This window comes from Cornus florida, unplaced genomic scaffold, assembly GCF_030987335.1.
Source record: "Cornus florida cultivar Cherokee Brave unplaced genomic scaffold, ASM3098733v1 CherokeeBrave_3.0.0_Hap2_Chr01, whole genome shotgun sequence".
NCBI lineage: Eukaryota > Viridiplantae > Streptophyta > Magnoliopsida > Cornales > Cornaceae > Cornus > Cornus florida.
In genome coordinates, this window is record NW_026775571.1 from 60,994,801 (window position 1) to 61,015,355 (window position 20,555).

A 20,555-nucleotide genomic window follows, 5' to 3' on the forward strand; every position below is an offset into this window, starting at 1 on the left:
ATTGGGAGGGCCCTTATCGAGTAACCAAAAGCAACAGACTGGGGGCATACTGGTTAGAGTCACTTGGTGGGAGCCAGCTTCCCCACCCGTGGAATGCAGAACATTTAAGGAAATATTACCAGTAGGTACTCATGCCAGGCTGTGTTTTATTTTATTATCTCACTTTTAAAAGTGATAGAATGTTTTCAGCCACAATAAAGCAGACCAGTGTGTAACGGATGCTGATATTCAACTATCGATTATTATTTTCGATAGGTCTTTAATAAAATGGTTATTCATATTTATTGCACGTGTTTCTACTAAATTTTATAAGTCACATAAGGACTAGTGACACATTAAGTCCCTTTCTTTATTAAAAGAAGTAAGTGACTTTTCCTAACTAAAGGGACGAGCTGGGTGAAGCTCGTAAAAATATGTTCCTTCGAAAGAAGGACGGGCTGAGTGAAGCCTGGGAAAGTAAAATGAGTTCTGTATAAGGAAACAACAAGTATGGAACAATACCATGAAAGACAAAAGTAGAGCAACTATTCTCTGGATTCAAAGATATTCTGAAAAGTTTTAAAGGAACAACATACTGAGAAATCAAAAAACCTAATATATATATATATATATATATATATATATATATATATATATATATATATGACTAATACTATGGAATTCAATCTTCCTCTTCGTTCTCACTTAGAACGTCATACCTAGAAAAGTCTATGTCTGGACGATCTTTGCCGACAAGAGCTTTGAACTGGTCAAAACCATCACAGCAAGCCTTGCCTATGAGCACCTTGAATTCATTAGAATTTTTAAAATTATCCACGGCAGCTAGCTTCTCAAATTCCAGCTTATCAGAGTATTCTTTGGTAAGTTTCACTTTCTCATCTTGAAAGTTTAATTTTGCATTAGTCAAGTCATCTTCTTTTATTTTAAGTGTAGAAGTAACATCTTCATATTTAGCCTTGAGGGAAGCCATCTCTAAGGAAAGCTTCTCGTATTCTTTGGCGATAACAACAGAGTATGTAGTGCCGTATAAATAAATAAATAGTGGCGAACAGTTAAAAATAAATAAATAAATAAATAAACGAAAAAAAATAGATGCGCATAATAAGGGTAAAATCTCACCTGGCCGATTAGATGAAGAAATTTCTTTGAAAGCTCAGATACTGGCAGACTCTGCAATCTGGCAGTGTCGTCTTTTACTACCATTTTATGTAACCTGTCATTCGCGACATTAGCGTCATCGAGAATCGATTCCCCGTGGGAAAAGGCTTGGTTGGTTGATACTGAACAAAAACTTTCGAAACTAGTAGGAACCCCACCAAATCCGCTGAAACCTAGAGGTACAAGAGTAGGACCTGATAACACTCCAGGGCTTGTGGATGTACCATGATTCCCTTCTCCTACCCTTCGTAATTTTTTGGAAGCAGGAGTAGAAGGGAGATTACTTGACCGGACTTGGGCTAGGAGTCTTTTACTGAGCTTCTTGCCTGCATGAAAAGTAATAAGGGAAATACTTAATGAGATATTAACTAAAAATCAATAAGTTCACATATAAGTATGTTTGTTTTTCTTACCTTTCTCTAAGTGGGTGGAGGTTTCCTTTAAGCTATGAGCTCGTACATACAAATCTAAAGCCTCGTCAGTTATGAGATCGCTAAAGGTCTTTACTGGGTAAGAAGAGGCATTACCAACATGCTCGGCTTCTGGAATGGAGAGGGTTGGTTTGTCCTTAAATTCTGGGAAAAAGAATAATAAGTTGCACATAAAAATAAAAAAAAAAAAATTTCCTATTCATGAACAGTACCCGAGGGTACTATTCCATTGGGTACAAAAAAAAAAAAAAAATTCCTATTCATGAACAGTACCCGAGGGTACTGTTCGGGTACTGTTCATGAACAGTACCCCGAGGGTACTATTCCCTCGGGTGCAAAAAAAAAAAAAAAAAAAAAAAATCATATTCATGAACAGTACCCGAGGGTACTGTTCATGAACAGTACCCGAGGGTACTATTCCCTCGGGTGCAAAAAAAAAAAAAAAAAAAAAAATTATTAATTTGGAAACTATATACAAATAAATCTTACCTATTGGATCTGAATTATTCCAAATAGTTGGAAATTTCCCGTATGCACCGAAAATAAAGAAGAAACGACTCTTCCAACCTTTATTATTTTTAGGGGTTGCGACAAGGAGGAGGGTCTTCTTTGATCTACACTGGAAGTACTAAAAATTGTCTTTTTTCTTCTTGGGATAATAAAAATGCAGGAATTGATTTACTGTTAGACGGCCATTGCCACACTTTCCCCAAACAATCAAACAGCCTATAATAATTCTCCATGAATTAGGAGCAATTTGAGAAGGAGCTATCTTCAGATGAGAAAGAATTTCTTCTACAAATGGGTGAATCGGAAAACGCAAGCCCACAGCAAAAGTCGACTCGAAAAAACATACCTCACCCAAACGAATAGAAGAACATCTATCTTCTGGTTTGGGTTTGTGAAGACGAATAGATGAAGGAATGGAATATTTAACTCTACAACTCTGTAAATTCTCATCCTTCATTAAGGATTCTCCTTCACGAGGAGGTTGCTTGGAAAAAGCAGTCCTTGGTCTTGAGGAGTAATCAACACCAGATTCATCAGCATAGTCAGGATCGAGTTCTTCAACACTTTCAGAGGTTGAGTCCTCGGATTGAGATTCAGTATTCAAGTTATTTTTCTGCACGAACATGATGAGGTATCGAATATCGCGAAAATAGCGAAACCACTTTGGAATTACACCAATAACCTGGTAGAGACAACTTGACCTAATTACGTATCTACAACGATCCACAATAAACTCACAGTTAGGATCCAGTTTGGAGGATTTCAGACCAAAAAGAAAAGGAAGGTAAATAAATAAATATATATTTATCTATTTATAGGAAAGAAAATTCTTTTTCAAGTAACAGTGAAGTTCTTGTAAAGGAGTCTTACTACAATATGGAAGGGGCCTGTAGTAAAAAGGAAACAAATGGAATATAGAAAGTATTTCCTTGGTCCGCCACGTACCCAGAAATAGGGGGCAACTGAAAGGGAAAAATAACCCTAGCCTATCTTGACTTAACAAAAAAGGGAATTAAATATTGACCTGCCACCAGATTTCTCCAACTCTCAGACGATAATATCTCGTTATTAAGGATAACTATTCTATTAGATAAGAATGATGACAAATCGTATCTAGGATAGGATTTGTCATGGGATAAGTTCAAATCTTATCAAGGATATGATTTCCATGAGGTAGGCTCCATGGGCTAAGGACGATGGAACTCCCTTATCAAGAATAAGGGAAGTGACTATAAAGACAAAGACGACTCAGGGATAAGGTACGCACAAAAAAACTCCTACTAAGCAAATTACGATTAAAATTCTCTATCGAGAATCCTTGCTGACTTGATCGTCGGAGGGTCAACGGCCGGCACTACATCGGTGTTTGACTTTGCCATCCTTATTTTGCAGGAAACGGTGTCGTACTAGACCGCGACGAAATTCAACCTCAACAATTATGATTGGGCACTTTAGTAGCTATCAATCTTCACATAATATGAATATTAAATTAGACAGTAATTAATTCATCATTAAGTTATATTTACTACTAAAATTAATATTCATCGACCATTATGGTTAGGCCACTTTGGTAACTACTAACTCACACATAATATGAGTATTAAATTAACTAGTAATTAATTAATTATTAATTTACCCATTTAACATTATACACACATACTCATAATTGTCGATTAAAGTTTAAGCAACTTCGATCTCAAAACCTTAATAGTCCGAAATTTCATAGAAAATATCTTTTTATTTTATATACATCATAAAATATATTATTTTATTTTCGGACTTAAAGATCATAATTGAATCAATTTAAAATTGATTCTACAATATGTATGTATGTTTGGGTACGAAACAATAAGTTATTTACATGTTTAGTTTATTAGATTAAATTTCTAAACTCACAAATTATTCTAGAAATTCAAATTCCTAAAACAAATAAATCAATACATATATTTTATGTATTCAATAACTTTAATTTTAATTTATTTTAAATTAAAATTAGAATCTTCAAATCATTGGACAAATACTTATAACAATAATTTAAACCTCTTTAATAAAATAAATAAATACACAAACTTTATGTATTTATTAATTTTTAAATAATAATAATAACGAGTCTTTCTAATCCTTTCACAACTTACTGTTTTTAAAAAACAATTGCAAGACAAATGCTATTATTATTATTATTTTTTTAATTCAATGTTCTTTATTAGTCATGCACGAAAATCAGTAACCTAAAGCATTGAAGTTGTTTGTCTTACACACATTATGCATACATTTGTACTATTACACATATGTAAACTATGTATCAGTAACCAACTTTCATAATTCAATTTTGGCTCAGAAATTGAGATACCTAAACCCAAAAACCACACGGACTGATCTAAACATACGATTCTAAAAGAATGTATTATACAATCATTTAATTTTAAAATTATACATATTATTTATGCAACTTTAATGAAAAATAATGAGTTGCTAAACCGTTAGCTCTGATACCACATGTAAATTATAATAATTCGTGCTAAGCCATTAATCACAAATTTACATGAATCCCATATCTTAGAACTTCATGATTTTCACATATCTATAATGCATAAATAAATACTAGTTAGATATAAATACCTCGATTCAGAATATTAATTCTTGTTGAGATTAAGTCCAACATCCATATCCTTTGGCCATTAACTAATCTGCAACTTTGATCAATAGGCAAAGGTGGAAACTGGTTTCTCTCTCTTGACCTTTTGCACACATAAAATTTTTACGTGTTGTTTTCATTAGCGTATATAATTGATGGAGTATATGCACTTTTATAAAGGTAGAGAGAGGACCAGTTTTCCTATTAGTAACATAATTCTACTTTCCATCAAAATAAGAAATAAGAAAGGAAAACACTTCTCCAATAAGTAATTACCAAAAAGGTAATTATAAGTTGACCATAAATAAATAATATTAATTGATATCTATTTACTTAGCCACGAAGTAATATGTCACAGGTCCAAATCATGTGGGCCACAATTAAATAAATAATCTTACAGTATGGATATTTTTTTGGAGGCATCGTGACAGTATCAAATACGTATCGATATGTCTAGGATACACCCAGACATGGGTATGATACTCCGGAGAAGTATTGATTTTTTATAATAAAATTTTAAATTTTTGATATGGCTTGGACACACTGATGATACGTGAGGATACACCGAGGATATTTCTGGGATATGACGAAGTTCATATTATAATATTTAAAAATTTATTAGTTAAACACATGGGATCAAATTATAATACAACAAAAATGTATTTAAAACACCAAAATTACCAAATCAATCACCACAATTGTTCTTAATTATCATCACCACAATTGTTCTTAATTCTCATCCCACAATTGTTTTTTTTAAGGTCAATTGTTTATTTATGCTTAATTAGAACTTTTCCTTGTTTTGTTTTTTTTTTCTTTACTTGCTTCTTTATTTATGAACATATTAATTAGTGCATTTACATTCATAATATTACAAGGAATTGATAAAATTGTATTTTTCTATATATAAATTTATTTTTAAAAAAGAAAAATTATTGTATTCCGCCTTAAGTATCCTAGTATTTTTTTTTAAGATTTGCTGTATCTTCATATCCATGTCGTATGTCCCATGTTCGTGTTTTTTTAGCTAAAAGTGAATTTGAAATAATTTATTAAATCATTTAAGAGTATTAATTTTAGTAACAATTAGTGTTTTTTTTTTTTTTTTTTTTTTTTTTTTTTTTTTTCTAAATACGTATTAGTCACAAAATATTGGAAATAAATAGCAAAATTTGCATTTTATCAAGGAAAGAAACTAATGGTAATTTAGTAATAAGGGGTAATACTGAAAAAAAATAGTAATGTACATATTTATCAAGAAATTCTATAATAAAGAAAAAAGAAGAAGACATTTTTGTAAAAAAAAAAATTATAAGTATGGTTATGGTAATTTTCTAAAACGATAGTTTTTTTTTTTATAGTTAAAAAACGATAGTTCTTCTTGTCGAACACTAAACCCTGCTTTTCATAAACTTTTTCTAAAAAAATACTCCCAGGAATACTTATTTCGTTTGACAGTCAGTCACCTTAGCACAGCTTTTTTCGTAAAATCCGCCGTTTCTTCCTCTGTCTCTCTCCTGTCTGAAAACACACCCTTCAAGATCCAACAAGCTCAAACTCAAACTCAAACTCAAACTCAAACCCAACTCTCTCTCTCTCTCTCTCTAACTAAGATTATATGTCTCTTCTCTCTCCTCACCACAACCAGCTCCACCTCCAACAATGACATCTCCCAAAACCCTACTTTCTCTCTCTGCCCTTTTCTTCTTTCTCCTCGCCGTCCTCTCTCTCTCCTCAGCTGACGAGGCCGCCGTCATAACCAAGCTCGCCAACAGCCTCTCCCCAGCCCCATCCGACTGGACCGGCGCCGACTACTGTAACTGGTCCGGCCTCAACTGCGACAGCTCGAACCGGGTCACCGGCATCAACCTCAATTCCAAATCTCTCTCCGGTTCTCTCCCCTCCGATCTCAACCAGCTCACCCAGCTCAAGTCCCTCTCTCTCCAGAAGAACGCCCTCTCTGGGTCTCTCCCATCTCTCGCCAATCTCACTTCCCTCGAACAAATCTTCTTGGACAGCAACAATTTCACTTCGATTCCCTCAGATTTCTTTGTGGGTCTCACCAATTTGCAGACTTTGAGTCTCAGCGACAACCCCAGGTTGTCGCCATGGACGATTCCTCAAGATTTGACCCAATCTAGCAGTTTGGGCACATTGTATGCTAGTAATGCCAACTTGGTCGGTTCGATACCGGACTTTTTCAGTAACTTCCCCAATTTGCAGAATCTCCGGCTGTCTTACAACAATTTGACCGGTTCGTTGCCGGCGTCTTTCGGGTCATCGGAGATTCAGAACCTCTGGCTGAACAATCAGTTGATGGGATTGTCGGGTACGATCGACGTGTTGTCCGCGATGACCCAGCTCTCTCAGGTGTGGATACAGCAAAATGGGTTCACGGGTCCGATCCCGGACCTGTCTCAGTGTGCGAATCTCTTCGATTTGCAGCTCCGGGACAATCGGTTCACCGGTGTCGTGCCTCCGACGCTGGGTTCTCTTCCCAAATTGGTGAATATCTCGTTGCAGAACAATAAATTGCAGGGTCCTATGCCTTCGTTTGGCAATGGAGTTACAGTGGCACTCGGGACGACGAATAGCTTCTGCAAGAGCACTCCGGGACCCTGTGATTCGCAGGTGACCACGCTTCTCGAGATCGCCGGAGCTATCGGGTATCCGATGAACTTGGCCGAGTCGTGGGAAGGGAATGATGCTTGCCAGAAATGGACATTCATCACCTGTGATCCGCAGGGGAAGAATGTGACAACTATCAATTTCGGGAAGCAGCATTTTTCAGGAACAATTTCGGCTGCTTTCGCCAATCTATCTTCACTGCGTGTTTTGTATTTGAATGATAATAATCTCAGTGGGTCAATTCCAGATAGCTTGGCAACTTTGCCTAACCTTCAAACACTTGATGTTTCGAACAACAATCTAAGTGGGCAAGTCCCAGTTTTTCCATCAACTGTGAAGCTGACTTCGGCGGGCAATCTCTTACTGGGGAAGAACACGAGCTCCGGGGGTGGAGGAAGTGGTGGAACACCGGGTTCTGGATCGAATTCTACTACGCCGTCCGGAGGTTCTCCCGGGACTTCAAAAGGGTCTTCTGTTTCAGCAGGTATGGTTGCTGGACTTGTGGTTGCTCTTGTAGTTTTTATTGGGGTTGTGTTGTTTGTGTCATACAAATGCTATGTTAAGAAACGGCATCAGAGATTTGGGAGGGTAGGGAGTCCCGAAAAAGCGCAGGACATGGTGAAGATTGGCATGATGGGTAATAGCAATGGGTATGGTGGAGTGCCAAGCGAATTGCACAGCCAGAGCAGTGGTGATCATGGTGACATGAATATTTTTGAAGGTGGGAATGTTGCGATTTCGATTCAAGTTCTTCGACAAGTGACAGACAATTTCAGTGAAAATAATATTTTGGGTAGAGGAGGATTTGGAGTTGTGTACAAAGGGGAATTGCACGACGGGACGAAGATTGCGGTGAAGAGGATGGAATCTGTGGCAATGGGTAACAAAGGAATGAATGAGTTCCAAGCAGAAATCGCGGTCTTGACGAAAGTTAGGCATAGGCATTTGGTGGCTCTTTTGGGTTATTGCATCAATGGCAATGAGAGGCTTTTGGTATATGAATATATGCCACAGGGGACTCTTTCGCAGCATTTGTTTGAGAAGCATGGATATCCTCCTCTTACTTGGAAGCAAAGGGTGACAATAGCATTGGATGTGGCAAGAGGGGTTGAGTATTTGCATGGTTTAGCACAACAAAGTTTCATTCATAGGGACTTAAAACCATCCAACATACTTCTTGGAGATGACATGAGAGCCAAGGTTGCCGATTTCGGTTTGGTCAAAAATGCACCCGACGGGGGGAAGTATTCTCTTGAGACGCGTTTGGCAGGAACTTTCGGTTATCTTGCACCCGAGTATGCTGGTAAGCATAACCTTTGCTTTCTTACTTTGTTGTCTTACTAATTATATTATGAAAATTATGGAAAATTTAGAAAGATTCAACCTTTTGCTTTATACCTAGACGTTATATATGTTGTTGACTGCTTTTTCTGGACAGACTTCAATTGTTCTAGGCATAGTAATGTTTTTAGCCATCAATCACCTGTTATTAATGTTTAACTTAGCTTTGACCTTTGGAATTAATGTAGTATACTTTATGTCAAGATTATCAAAAAGAGGGGTAGAGCTATAATGCAAAAGACTTAGTAGGTCTAAGTTACATTAAGGGAATGTCATGTTGTTATCTATCTACATGTTCCCCAGTTATTATTATTATTTTTGATAAGTATGTTCCCCAATTAATTTGATACATGATTGCATTGATGGTCGATCGATTGTATTGTTGTCAACCAATGCCTTGTTTTCTTATGCCATTCTTCAGTTTCTCTAGTCTAGAAATTAATGATCCTGTCTGCCTTGTGAATTTAATGTCGAGAACATACAACATGCAATTGTTTGTCAACCAACCGATTGTGTTTGCAAACCGACATCGCTGCATGATATGAACTCCACTACTGGTACTAGCACGAAAGATTTATGATCGATCTTTTATTAGGAAAACTTGTGTAAATGAAGTTCCCTCCCATTTTCTTCTTTTATGTGAGATACTCTAATTAATTGTTTGGCTTGATCAAGTTCTTGAGGCTCTTAGCTTTAGTTATAAACTGGTGAAATTAAATTCGGATTAAATTTGTTTTATTTCTTAACAGAAACTGGAAGGGTCACTACGAAAGTGGATGTGTATGCATATGGAGTGGTTTTGATGGAGATAATCACAGGCAGAAAAGCGCTAGACGAAACAGTGCCAGATGAGAGATCTCAGTTGGTTACATGGTTCCGGAGGGTCCTAATTAACAAAGAAAACATTCCCAAGGCTATTGATCAAACTCTTGAACCGGACGAGGAGACTTTAGAGAGCATCTGCAAGGTGGCCGAGCTGGCATTTCACTGCACTGCACGCGATCCGTTACAGAGACCGGATATGGGCCACGCGGTTAATATTTTGGGTCCCCTTGTGGAGCAGTGGAAACCTACTTGCCATGAAGAAGAAGACAACTATGGCATTGATCTCCACATGAGCCTTCCTCAAGCTCTTCAAAGATGGCAAGCTGCTGAAGGCACATCCACATTGATCCATGATCTATCGAACAGCAGAACCCATTCAAGCATTCCTTCAGAGCCATTCGCGGACACATTTCATTCTATGGATTGCCGATGACAGAGAAGCGATCGAGCTCAGTAACAGTACTGTGGTTTTATTGGATTTATTTATTTTTCCCAATTTTTTCGATCTTTTGACATGGATGTGCCTTTCTTATATGCTGCTATTCTCATAATCTGTGTTGTGAAAACAACTGAAACAATAGATTGTCTGTATTTTATGTTTGGATTCTTTAAAGCTGACTGGTAAGTTGATGAGAGCTTGAGGAGGTAGAACTTGGGTTTGTTATGGTGGGGGGTTAAAAACAGAAAAAGAGTAAAGAAAGAAGATGGAATATAAATGTGTGTATCAATTCCTTTTTATTGTTCATCAATGATGTTATATTCATTGTTCTATGTAAATCATGGTCAAGATTTTAAATAATAGTAAATGCATATAATGATTTTGAATATTTATTGTTTTATGTAGATCATGATTTGCCTGTTCTTCCAAATTGTCATGTGAATGTCAAACTAATAACTAAGATCCACCAACAAATTTAGATAAGATCTAGTTAAATAAAGTGAAAAAGAAAAAAAAAAACTTAGTGATTAAATGAAATGTCTAATCCTCTTTAATTATGTATAAAATGTATTGTGTATTGTAGTAATTTACTCCAGATGGTGCAGATTCTTGCATCAACAAATGTTAATTTGTTGCTAACATGTGTTGAAATGGAAGAAGAGATAATAAATCTAAGTTAATTTGTTGCTAACATGTGTTGAAATGGAAGAAAGAGAATAAATCTAATCTTAAGGTGTGTATTTTTTGTTTCAAAATCTAACAAATAAATTGCTTCAAATTTAAAACTATGCTGCTCTTTTTTTTCTTTTTCCCTTCTAAATTTGTTATACTGACGACAAGGGAGTCAGTGTGCCCGCCAAGTATAAAATTTAGTGTCGTTTTTATATTTATATATATACTTTTTATTATTATTATTTTTTTTTACATTTATAAGAAAATTTCTATATAAGCCACTGTTTTTTAATTTCTAAAAATATTTCTTTTCTATTTTGCTCTTAAATTTTCTTTGATTTCCTTTAAAAAAAGGTTAAATTTTCCTGGTCTATCAGACAATCAAATTCTAATTTTTTTTCCTTTCTAAGTTCTCATTTTTCTTTCCTTTAATTTTTATTTATTTATTTTTTTTTCCTACTTAAAATTATTGTTTGACTTACCAATGATATGTATAGTATGTAATTTATTCTTAGTTAAATTTAACATAATTTATGAAGTCAATGAATGTAATTTTCACGCATAGCTTTCAAAATACAAAAACATACTTAATAAACAATATTAACTAATAAACAATATTTTAGTTCTTATATTTGGCCAAGTATTTCTATTTTTTATACTACTCATTGATTTTATCGGAGCCACTGCTAACGACCCTATATCAAAGATCAGTATCGTCATAATTTGTTGTTAATGTGATTCTAGAAATACCCATATATATATATATATGTCTTGGGGAAAAAAAAAAAATACACCAATACTTTTAACATGCCTCTATCCCCATATTAATATTTTTAATGATCATAGTCTTATTTATTTATTTTATTTATTCATTTTTTTCCTTTTTCTTTTACAAGATGCTAATATTTGTTTGTAAAGGCTTTAACTGGTTTGCCAGGCTGTGTCCAACAGATAGAAGTGAGTATTGTGTTGGTGACAGCAACTTATTGTGGACCAAAAAGGTGGAAATCGAATATCTTAGAAATGGACTGTACCTAAGCTGGCAAAAGACGGTTAGAAAGGAAATTTCATCTTCTCATCCCTCCACAAGTGTTTTTGTATTTGTAATACTACAATAAGTTTGGTTGGTTTAGGTTCTAAAACCATATCTCACGTGTGATGTTGAGAGACAACATAAATTTTAAAAGAGAAAAAACATATGTTGACCCTATATAAAAAAAAAAATAGTTATAGGAGTATTGGTCCCAACCAATCACCATTAGACACGTAAGTAAAAAATTAAATAAAATTTATACATTTTATAATTACTGTATGTCCAATGAAATTCGACCGAAATTATGTAATAGTCCAATAGAGATCGACCGAAATCATAAAATAACTTCTCATAAATCGGATATAAAATTATAATTTATTTACGTATCAGTTAGTGATTGGCTTAACATCAATGGACTCAAATTGACTCAAAATCATGTGATAACTTTTAATAAAATAGATATTTTTTTCTTCCAAAAAAGAGCGTCTCTCCTAAGGACAGAGGGACTAACTACAGTTTACTTACTATCAATTCAGTGATTAGATCGAGATTAATTAACCAAAATAATGTAATAACTTCTCATAAAATGAATATAAAATTACAGTTTACTTAATTGTCAGCTATTGATCCGAGGTTAAAAAATAAAAAATAAAATAAAATAATAAATATAATTTAAAAAAACAGGAATAGAGAACAAAGAAAAAGGGCCCATGTTGGAGTGATTGGTAAAGGAAGAGAGAGAGAGAGAGAGAGAGAGAGAACAAGAAAAAAGGGACCCACGTTAGGGTGTATGGGTAAAGGGAAATTGATTGGTGGTGGACTTGTGTTTTGTGGTGCACATGTTGTGGGGTCCATCTTTAATTTTCTGAATCTTTTTAGTTGTGTGTCTTGGAGATGAATTGATGGATTCAAATACGTGTAAACGCGGCATCTCATTACTACTTTATTTATTCATATAGGAATGTATGTCAGCTGGCACGACAATTTAAATGAAATGACAAGTAATCAACATTACTTGATGGAAACAGCTGCCAAAAATGGCTACTTTTAGACATAGTGTGACGTATGAAAAATCTGAGTGCTTCCATTTCCGTCGTTTTCGGTTTTCAACGTGTTCAAGTTTTGAACAACACTCCTGAGAAGTTTCCTCTGGAAATAGTTCATTTTAACAATTTTGCTCATAACATACGGTATAATGAAATTGAAGTTTTAAAATTAGAATGGAAAAAATTTATAAATATTTAATTTAATTTTTGTGAGTTATTTTTTTCAAATTTTATAAATTTTAATTTTAAAATTTCTATTTTATGCTATCAAACACATTTATAGTATAACTAAAAAAAGTATATGTATCAAGACTGGCATATGACAGTGTTTTCACAATAAGTGCAATCTAAATACATTTACATTCCCTGGGGTATGTACTCGGTACAATGATTTTGTAACTTTCTATTTTGATTCTACCCTTCAAAGACATGTTTATAGAAATAAAATACAGTATATATAGAAGTACAAAAACGATATTGCATATCCGACAAGTCTTATAGGAGGTCAGCAAAATTCGACGAAATCTTATAGGAGGTCAGCAAAATTCGACGAAATCTGTAATTTACCCTTTAATTTAAGTGTCTTCGAATTGACAATGCAGTAACTTTAAATTGTTAATACAACAGTTCTAAATTGATGGTCTAATAACAACATAGAAGTGTTGAATTTTCAATTTAATAATGTTACAACACTATTAAAATGATTGCACTGGTACATTTCAACATTTTTTTCCCTCAACCATTAGGATAAGTTTTTTTTTCGAACTATAAAAGACAGGCAAACTTTAGGACAAGTTATTAGAACACAATACATGGACTTGTGAGCATATGTTGGATGCAAGTATACGTAGATATGATTATATTTCACACTTCTTTGAATAGACTTTTTCTTTCCCCTTGTTTTGTAGGACCAGTATAGTTCTTTTTGTATGTGTCCAGTGGATAAGATAAACCTCAGGAAGTACAGATAACTATTACCACCCTCTGTGACGACTCTTCTAATTCGTATTGGGCAAGGAAAAGGAACTGATCCCCTAAGCGAACACAACCACCAAGACCCCTATAATAAAAAGGGTCGGCCAACTCTAAAGGTACGATGCAAATCCTCTTGCAAAGTCTTTTCTTCTTTCCATATCCTCCAATGGTTTAACATTGACTTGATTGTCGGAGATCCTTTGGCCGGTACCACACCGGTGCCTCTTCGATTACCTCTTCCTTCTTTGTAGATACGATGTTGTTCCCGATGATTTCAGAATCTTGCATCAACAGTTGGAATTGTATGTGGGAACATTACTAGTTCTGAGAGAAACAATGGATCAGTTGCGATCTGGAACTCAAATTGGAGGTCAACACTAACCATAGCATGTTAGTGGAAACCAATCATAACATGGTGATGGGTGTCAGCGCCAACCACACCATGTTGGTGGTCATTAGTCACAATATTATGATTGACACCAGTCACATCATGGTGACGAGAGCCAATCCCATCATTGGGGAGACCGACCACGTGCTACCCAGTCTCGTGCTAGGGGAGATCAGTCGGTGCATGCTTCCTATCATGAGGATGCACCTAGGCTTGCCCTAAATGACCAGGTCACAATGTTTCTCCAGCAAAATACAATAATTAAGGCATGTATCAGTTGCTCGAGCAAAATACGATAATTATGCAACACGTGACTATCCCTGTCGTATCTCATGTACACGTTCACCAGAAAGACGATGACTTGATACAAGATGATGATGGAGCAAAGCATAGCTAAGCGGGAGATTAACAGAGGGCGTTATACACTCCTGCACCCCGTTCCTTAAATGAAGTAGATGCGTCTTACGTTGGGAAGTGCATCGAGGCCACTTATGTTGACCAACAGATCTAGGACTTGAAGCTAAAGGTGGAAGGTATGGCCCAAGCCCTACAAGGAAAAGGTCCTACTACAGTCACTGATCTTGTGCACAAGATTAACTTACTTTTGATCCCCTAGGTCATGGGCTTCCCATTGCCAAAGTTCAAGATGCCACATCTCAAGAGTTTCAACGGAACTCAAGACCCCCTCGACAACTTAAAAACTTTCAAGTCGCTCATGAATTTGCAAGTTGCACTAGACGAAATCAAGTGTAAGGTCTTTCCCACCATATTTAAAAGGTTAGCGCGAGTTTGGTTCAATAAGTTAAAGCCAGGGTCCATCCATGATTTCGATTAGCTTAGTAAGCAGATTAGACACTTCATAGGAAGATAGAGGCACATGAAACCTCTTATCTATCTACTAAATGTTAAGCAAGATAAAGATGAGTCATTACGGGATTTCATCAGTCGATTTAATATCGAGATGTTGTTGGTTGAAGAAGTAGATGACAAGGTGGCCCTTACAGCCTTTATGGGAGGATTGTAGTCCTCTAATTTTTGTTATCCTTGTTAAACAATCCGCCGGATAGCATGGTTGAGTTACTGATTAAAGTGTAGAAGCATATGAATGCCGAAGATGCTATGAAAGCCCGAAAGGGAAATGAAAGGAACGATAAGAAAGGAAATATATTCATTTTGGTCTTGTGTAATAGCCTTAGAATTTTTGTTATAAATCCTTCATTATGTATTTGATGAGCTGTGATAGCTTATTTGGTCCAAGCAGGGGTGCTTAGGACAGGGAGAGTGCTATGTGCACATGGTGTGAGTTAGGGTGTGTGCAGAATTAGAGACAGCTGAGTGTGTATCTACTTGCAACACAACTAGTAGATTTGAATTGGGTGTGTACTTAAGAACTAAGGTTTTTAATCCCTATTGAGAGGGGTTTTCCTTGTAAAATCTTAGTGTCATTGTGACTGTGGTTTTATATCAAACAGTTTGTGACATTACGAGGGTTTCAGTGATATTTGTGAGTAATCCTAACAAGCTATGGTGATTAACATTGTTGAGAAAAGTGTTTAAAACCTCTAAAAAAAATAGAAGAACCAATTCACCCCTCTCCCTCTTAGTTCATCAAAATTTAAGGGTGGTTAACTAATTATTTGCTGGATTATTTGAATTACTTGAATTAATACCCCTAATTTTAAAAAGACAGTCTTAGAATTTATTTTAATTATTTATGTGCATTTTTACTAAATTTATTGTTTAAATTGCATTTTATTTGTTTAATTAATTATTTGCTGGATTATTTGAATTACTTGAATTAATTGATTTAATTGTAATATTTGTTTTAAATTGAATTATTATTTAATCGTGTTTTAGTTTAATTACTTGTTTTTTTTACTTGTTTTAAATTAAATTGTAGTTTAATTAAGTTAAATGATTTATATATGTTTAGCCGACATAGGTTAAAACTTAGGTTTTCTTGGGCCGACTAAGGGTTTCATTAGGGCTCTAATTATACAAGGATTCGGGTTGGAGTATTGAGCTTATAAATATATTCTTTATGTGGGTTTAGGGTTTTAGAAAACAAAACACATAAACTCTTTTCACATTACAGAGGGATACAGAGAGTGGTGAGGGCTGAGAAACAGAGAGGGAGTTTGAGTATACTACAGAGAGGTTCAAGGAAGGTTGGACGGGGTGCTTCTGAGTTAAAATAAGAGTGCCGGAGGGGTAGAACAGTTGTCGACGGGTTGACGAGCAATTCAGAGACGGAAGTTTAGAGTTTCAAAGTCTGAAACTCAAGGTAAGTTTTGTTCTGCTCTATCTCTTTAATCTGTGTTCTGTGCATGTTTAGGAAGACTCCAGGGATTAAACTAAGGCTTAATTATAACCTTTATGCATGTTTAATCAATGTTTCAATTCATGGAATTCAACCTGTTCTTGGTTATTTCAAAAAGATAGTAATAAAATTGTAACTTTGTAACCTTGCTCCGTTGTGTAGCAATTTGTTTTCAATTCAAGTTTTGATTGTATATCATAGTTTTATAATCAATTTGGAACTGGATTAGACCTTAAAACATGTATTAAAAGTTACTACAGAGAACTGGTACTCACAGGAATCGGAGAAGACGACGAAACGGACGAAGGTTTCTAAGGGAAAAGAGAGCAGGTTTTTAAAATCCCTTAGAGCCGGCTCTGAAGAAAAAAAGAGCAGGCTTTTTAATTTCTAGAGCCTGCTTTCTCTTAAAACGTCCAGGATCTGATTTTTAAGGTTCGTTTGGCTGAAATTGAATTTTCTGGAACTGTTTAAAGCTACTGAATGTTGTAATTAAGTGTTTGAGACTTATAATAATGTTAAGAAGCAAGCTCACATTCAGTTATTGAGGATAGGAATTAATCCAAGATCAAATAGAGGACTCGTAGGTGGATAATTGAATATTTAACTTAAATTGCTTACTGTTTTAGCAATTGGTTTTTTCTGCATGATCTTAAATTATGAATCATGTTTTCAGCTATGTTAAGAGCATATAACTGTTTAAATATATGTATTCTTAGATGGAATTAAACATGTTTAAAATGTCGGTACATCGCATTAGTTATGGTGCTGTTTGGAGAAGTTGATTGTGTAGCCTAAGTTTATCAGATTCAAGGACTGGTACCTGTATTCTAAGTCTGTTGGTTGATGCATAATTTTGTTAAACGCATGTTAAACTATATTTGTGCATATTTTGGAATAAGTTAATAGTGAGTTTCTATTAAACTGCATCAAGTTAAGTTTGATTTGAGGAAACTAAATTAACAGTCTTATTTCAGTAATATAAGAACTATATTGTGATATCTAAATTTTAAATTGGTTGCATAATTTGGTCATACATATAATGGACTGTATTTATGCTTATTTTGGAGTATGGTTGATGGTTAATTGTTATTGATTTATCAACTATATTGGATGGAGGATGGTATGTACCGGTATGGGACGGTGGCATACTAGGTCGGTATTAGTTCAAACACTATAACTTACCTATACTGGATAGAGGGGTGGATTTACCATAAAGGTTCAGTCTTACTCATATATGTCATATCAGCAATGAATTGAATGACCTACTTTAGATTGTGGATGGATTGTTATACATTTGTCAGACCACTACTACAGATGGATGATATTTTGTATTAGGAGGAGTACAGACTTTTATATAATTATTATACGGTGCCATGGTATGAGCTTGAGTCTTATGACCATGGTTAGGGCGCGTATATCGCTAGGATGGATAATTGGACATGGGTGTTGTTCCCTGGTAGGTTTAGGTACACATGCCCACCTTAGGGTGCATTTGCGTGTTGCCTTCTATTCAGGCTGAAACAGACCTACTGGATTAGCGAGCGTCCTATAGTGTGTACTATATACATATATGGACTACTCTAGATACTGTTGAGTCTTCTTAGGATGTATCTGCGTATCGGATTACTGTTTGGATTATAGTAGATCAGGACTTGCATGTGGGCCTGACCCACTCCTTTATTTTTCAGGTGTTCGTCAGTTTCAGGGTTAGAGCTTGGACGTGCAGAACAAATACAGATATTCATTCCTCCGACTATGTAGGAATCTTCTTTATGTTAGCTTTAGATTTTATTTCTATTATTTCAGTTTCGGTTTGAGAATCTTTAATAAGGGGTCTAATGGATGGATTCACTAGTTGTAAACCTATGGAGTTTGGATTTAACAGATTTTAATAATTATATTTTTTTGAGGATTTTCATTAGATTTCATTTAAGCCATTTTACTTATTTTCCTATTATTTCACTTCGTATGCTGTGTTCGTTAAATATTAATTGTCTGATATCCCTCGGGTTTGGGTCTGGGCCTGATCAACCCGTGTCTCGGATTTGAGGGGTAACACAGTTAGTATCAGAGCACTCCAGGTTCAAGTGTCTCTAGGATTCTATTGTATAAGACTTCCGCGTTGCGTTTTCTCTTGTTTAGAGCTTTAAGATTAGGATTCGTTGAATTCTTTTACGGTTCGTTTAGAAAATACTGATGTCAAGTTTATTCTGTAATTGCAGAATGTTTGGCACTAGGAAGAGAATGAGGGCCGCGATGAAAGCAAAGAAGGGCCCAAGGCCGAGGAAGGTTACTCCGGTGATTCCCCTACGAAAGCCGACCAAGAATATGGAATTGGAGACCAGGGAGTTGATTTTAATAGGCGTTGCATCGGAGTACAAGTCAAGGAAAGTTTCTTGCATGCGGGATTGGCCACCATACTGTGCTCGAAGCTGAGCTAAGCGGAGAGGAAGACCCCGAAGAAGATCAGGTTGGAGGAGATACCATTGCATCCAAAATAGAGGGCACCGGAGTTCAGGGATGACTGCTCTTTTAAGAGTACTTATAGTTACTAGTAGTGGATGAGGTATTAGTAGGAATGTAGTACGGATTTAATCACATACATTAGGATTCTATTAAAGAATATTTTATGATTATTCGTTTGACAGTTTATGGTTTGGAAAAGTTCCTAATAAAGTGAACTGGCGATTTTTGCTATCTTTATTATGTTGTGTGATAGTATTTTGGTGATATATATGGTTTTATTAAACTATATTGGGATGATTATGTTGCATTAATAGATGATTATCCCAGTGGAGTAATTGGGGTTTGTGGAATAGGCAAGCAAATAGTTGCTTGTAAATATATGGTGTGGAGACAGATTGATTATCAAGAAGTTTATAAGAGAACTTGAGTAAATCAATATGGTAGGTTTGGTTTAGAAGGAGGCATTCCCAGGATAGAATAATAATCTAAAAATAGGATGATTGTGGAACATTTCGTTCCACCTTATATTTCTACATTGTTGGGCAATACGCCATTTTTCATGAAAGTGATGTGCCTGTGACACTAGATATTGGTAGACTCGGATTTCTAGCCAATCTTTTGTCTTGGACATGCACACTTATGACAGGATACTTGGGATGGATTGGTTATCACTGCCATGCTCAAGTTATTTGTTTTGGATGGGTCTATTGTGGTTACCATACCTAGTCCGGATGTTTACGTCGTTGCTAAGCCACGTTTTAACGGGGACATTAGTACCTATTTGTTTCGGATAAAGTAGGAAATGGAGGAGGAGGTTACTGTATCGTATAAAAATTATACAGGATTTCCCGGATGTATTTCAGGAGATTCCAGGGTTGCCACCTAGTCGCGAGATCGACTTTGTAATAGATTTAGCTCCAGGCACTACGCCTATTGCTAGGGCACCATATCGGATGGCGCCAGTGGAGATGCGAAAGCTGAGGGATCAGATTCAGCTCCTCAGCCAGGGTTTTATTTGCCGAAGAACTTCACCTTAGGGAGCACCGGTTTTGTTTGTAAAGGAGAAGGACAGTTTACTTTGGCTGTGTATAGATTACAGGGAGTTGAACAAGGTTACTGTACGTAACAAGTACCCTTTTACCTAAGATTGATGATTTGTTTGATTAGTTACGGGGAGCCACCTACTTTTCCAAGATTGATCTGCGTTCTGGGTATCATCAGCTGAGGGTTAGGGAGCAGGATATTCCTAAGACAACGTTTCTCATGAGATATGGTTCTTATGAGTTTCGTGTCATGCCATTTGGGACGACTAATGCACCAGCAGTGTTCATGGACTTAAAGAACAAAGTCTTCCGGGCTTATTTGGATCAGTTTGTTATTGTCTTTATTAATGACATCTTAATCTATTCTCGGTCGGAGGATGATCATGCTAGGCATCTACGGATAGTTATGCAGACGCTTCGTGAGCACCAGCTGTATGCCAAATTCGAGAAGTGTGAATTTTGGCAGCGGGAAGTGAAGTTTCTGGGTCACGTGGTGTCAGAAAAGGGGATAGCAGTAGATCCAGCCAAGGTTTCAGCTGTGGTTGAGTGGGGACAGCCTACTTCACCTACCGAGATTCAGAGTTTTCTCGGATTGACAGGATACTATCGGAGGTTCATTCAGGGGTTCTCTAAGATTGCGGGGCC

The 20,555-nt window shown here is 35.8% G+C and overlaps 2 protein-coding genes across 2 annotated transcripts; one reads left to right on the forward strand and one right to left on the reverse strand.

The window, feature by feature from the left end:
* Positions 1-661: 661 nt before the first annotated feature.
* LOC132273208 (uncharacterized) lies at positions 662-1,792 on the reverse strand. The gene is made up of 3 exons (XM_059774227.1): positions 1,572-1,792; positions 1,120-1,484; positions 662-982 (listed from the first exon to the last, which is right to left on the reverse strand). Exons 1-3 carry the CDS (start codon positions 1,759-1,761, stop codon positions 662-664), a joined length of 876 nt encoding a protein of 291 aa, XP_059630210.1. The 5' UTR covers positions 1,762-1,792.
* Positions 1,793-6,151: 4,359 nt separating this feature from the next.
* On the forward strand, positions 6,152-10,355 carry LOC132298494 (receptor-like kinase TMK4). Its single transcript, XM_059794978.1, has 2 exons — positions 6,152-8,665; positions 9,453-10,355. Exons 1-2 carry the CDS (start codon positions 6,397-6,399, stop codon positions 9,959-9,961), a joined length of 2,778 nt encoding a protein of 925 aa, XP_059650961.1. The 5' UTR covers positions 6,152-6,396; the 3' UTR covers positions 9,962-10,355.
* The last annotated feature ends 10,200 nt before the right edge of the window (positions 10,356-20,555 follow it).

Bases quoted from the DNA above. Each gene is read 5' to 3' on its own strand.
- LOC132273208 (XM_059774227.1), bottom strand. From the start codon at position 1,761: ATGTGCAACTTATTATTCTTTTTCCCAGAATTTAAGGACAAACCAACC. The intron at 1,485-1,571 runs GTAAGAAAAACA...CTTTTCATGCAG, and splicing joins CTCCACCCACTTAGAGAAAG to GCAAGAAGCTCAGTAAAAGA. The intron at 983-1,119 runs GTGAGATTTTAC...GAATACGAGAAG, and splicing joins TTCTTCATCTAATCGGCCAG to CTTTCCTTAGAGATGGCTTC.
- LOC132298494 (XM_059794978.1), top strand. From the start codon at position 6,397: ATGACATCTCCCAAAACCCTACTTTCTCTCTCTGCCCTTTTCTTCTTT. The intron at 8,666-9,452 runs GTAAGCATAACC...ATTTCTTAACAG, and splicing joins TCTTGCACCCGAGTATGCTG to AAACTGGAAGGGTCACTACG.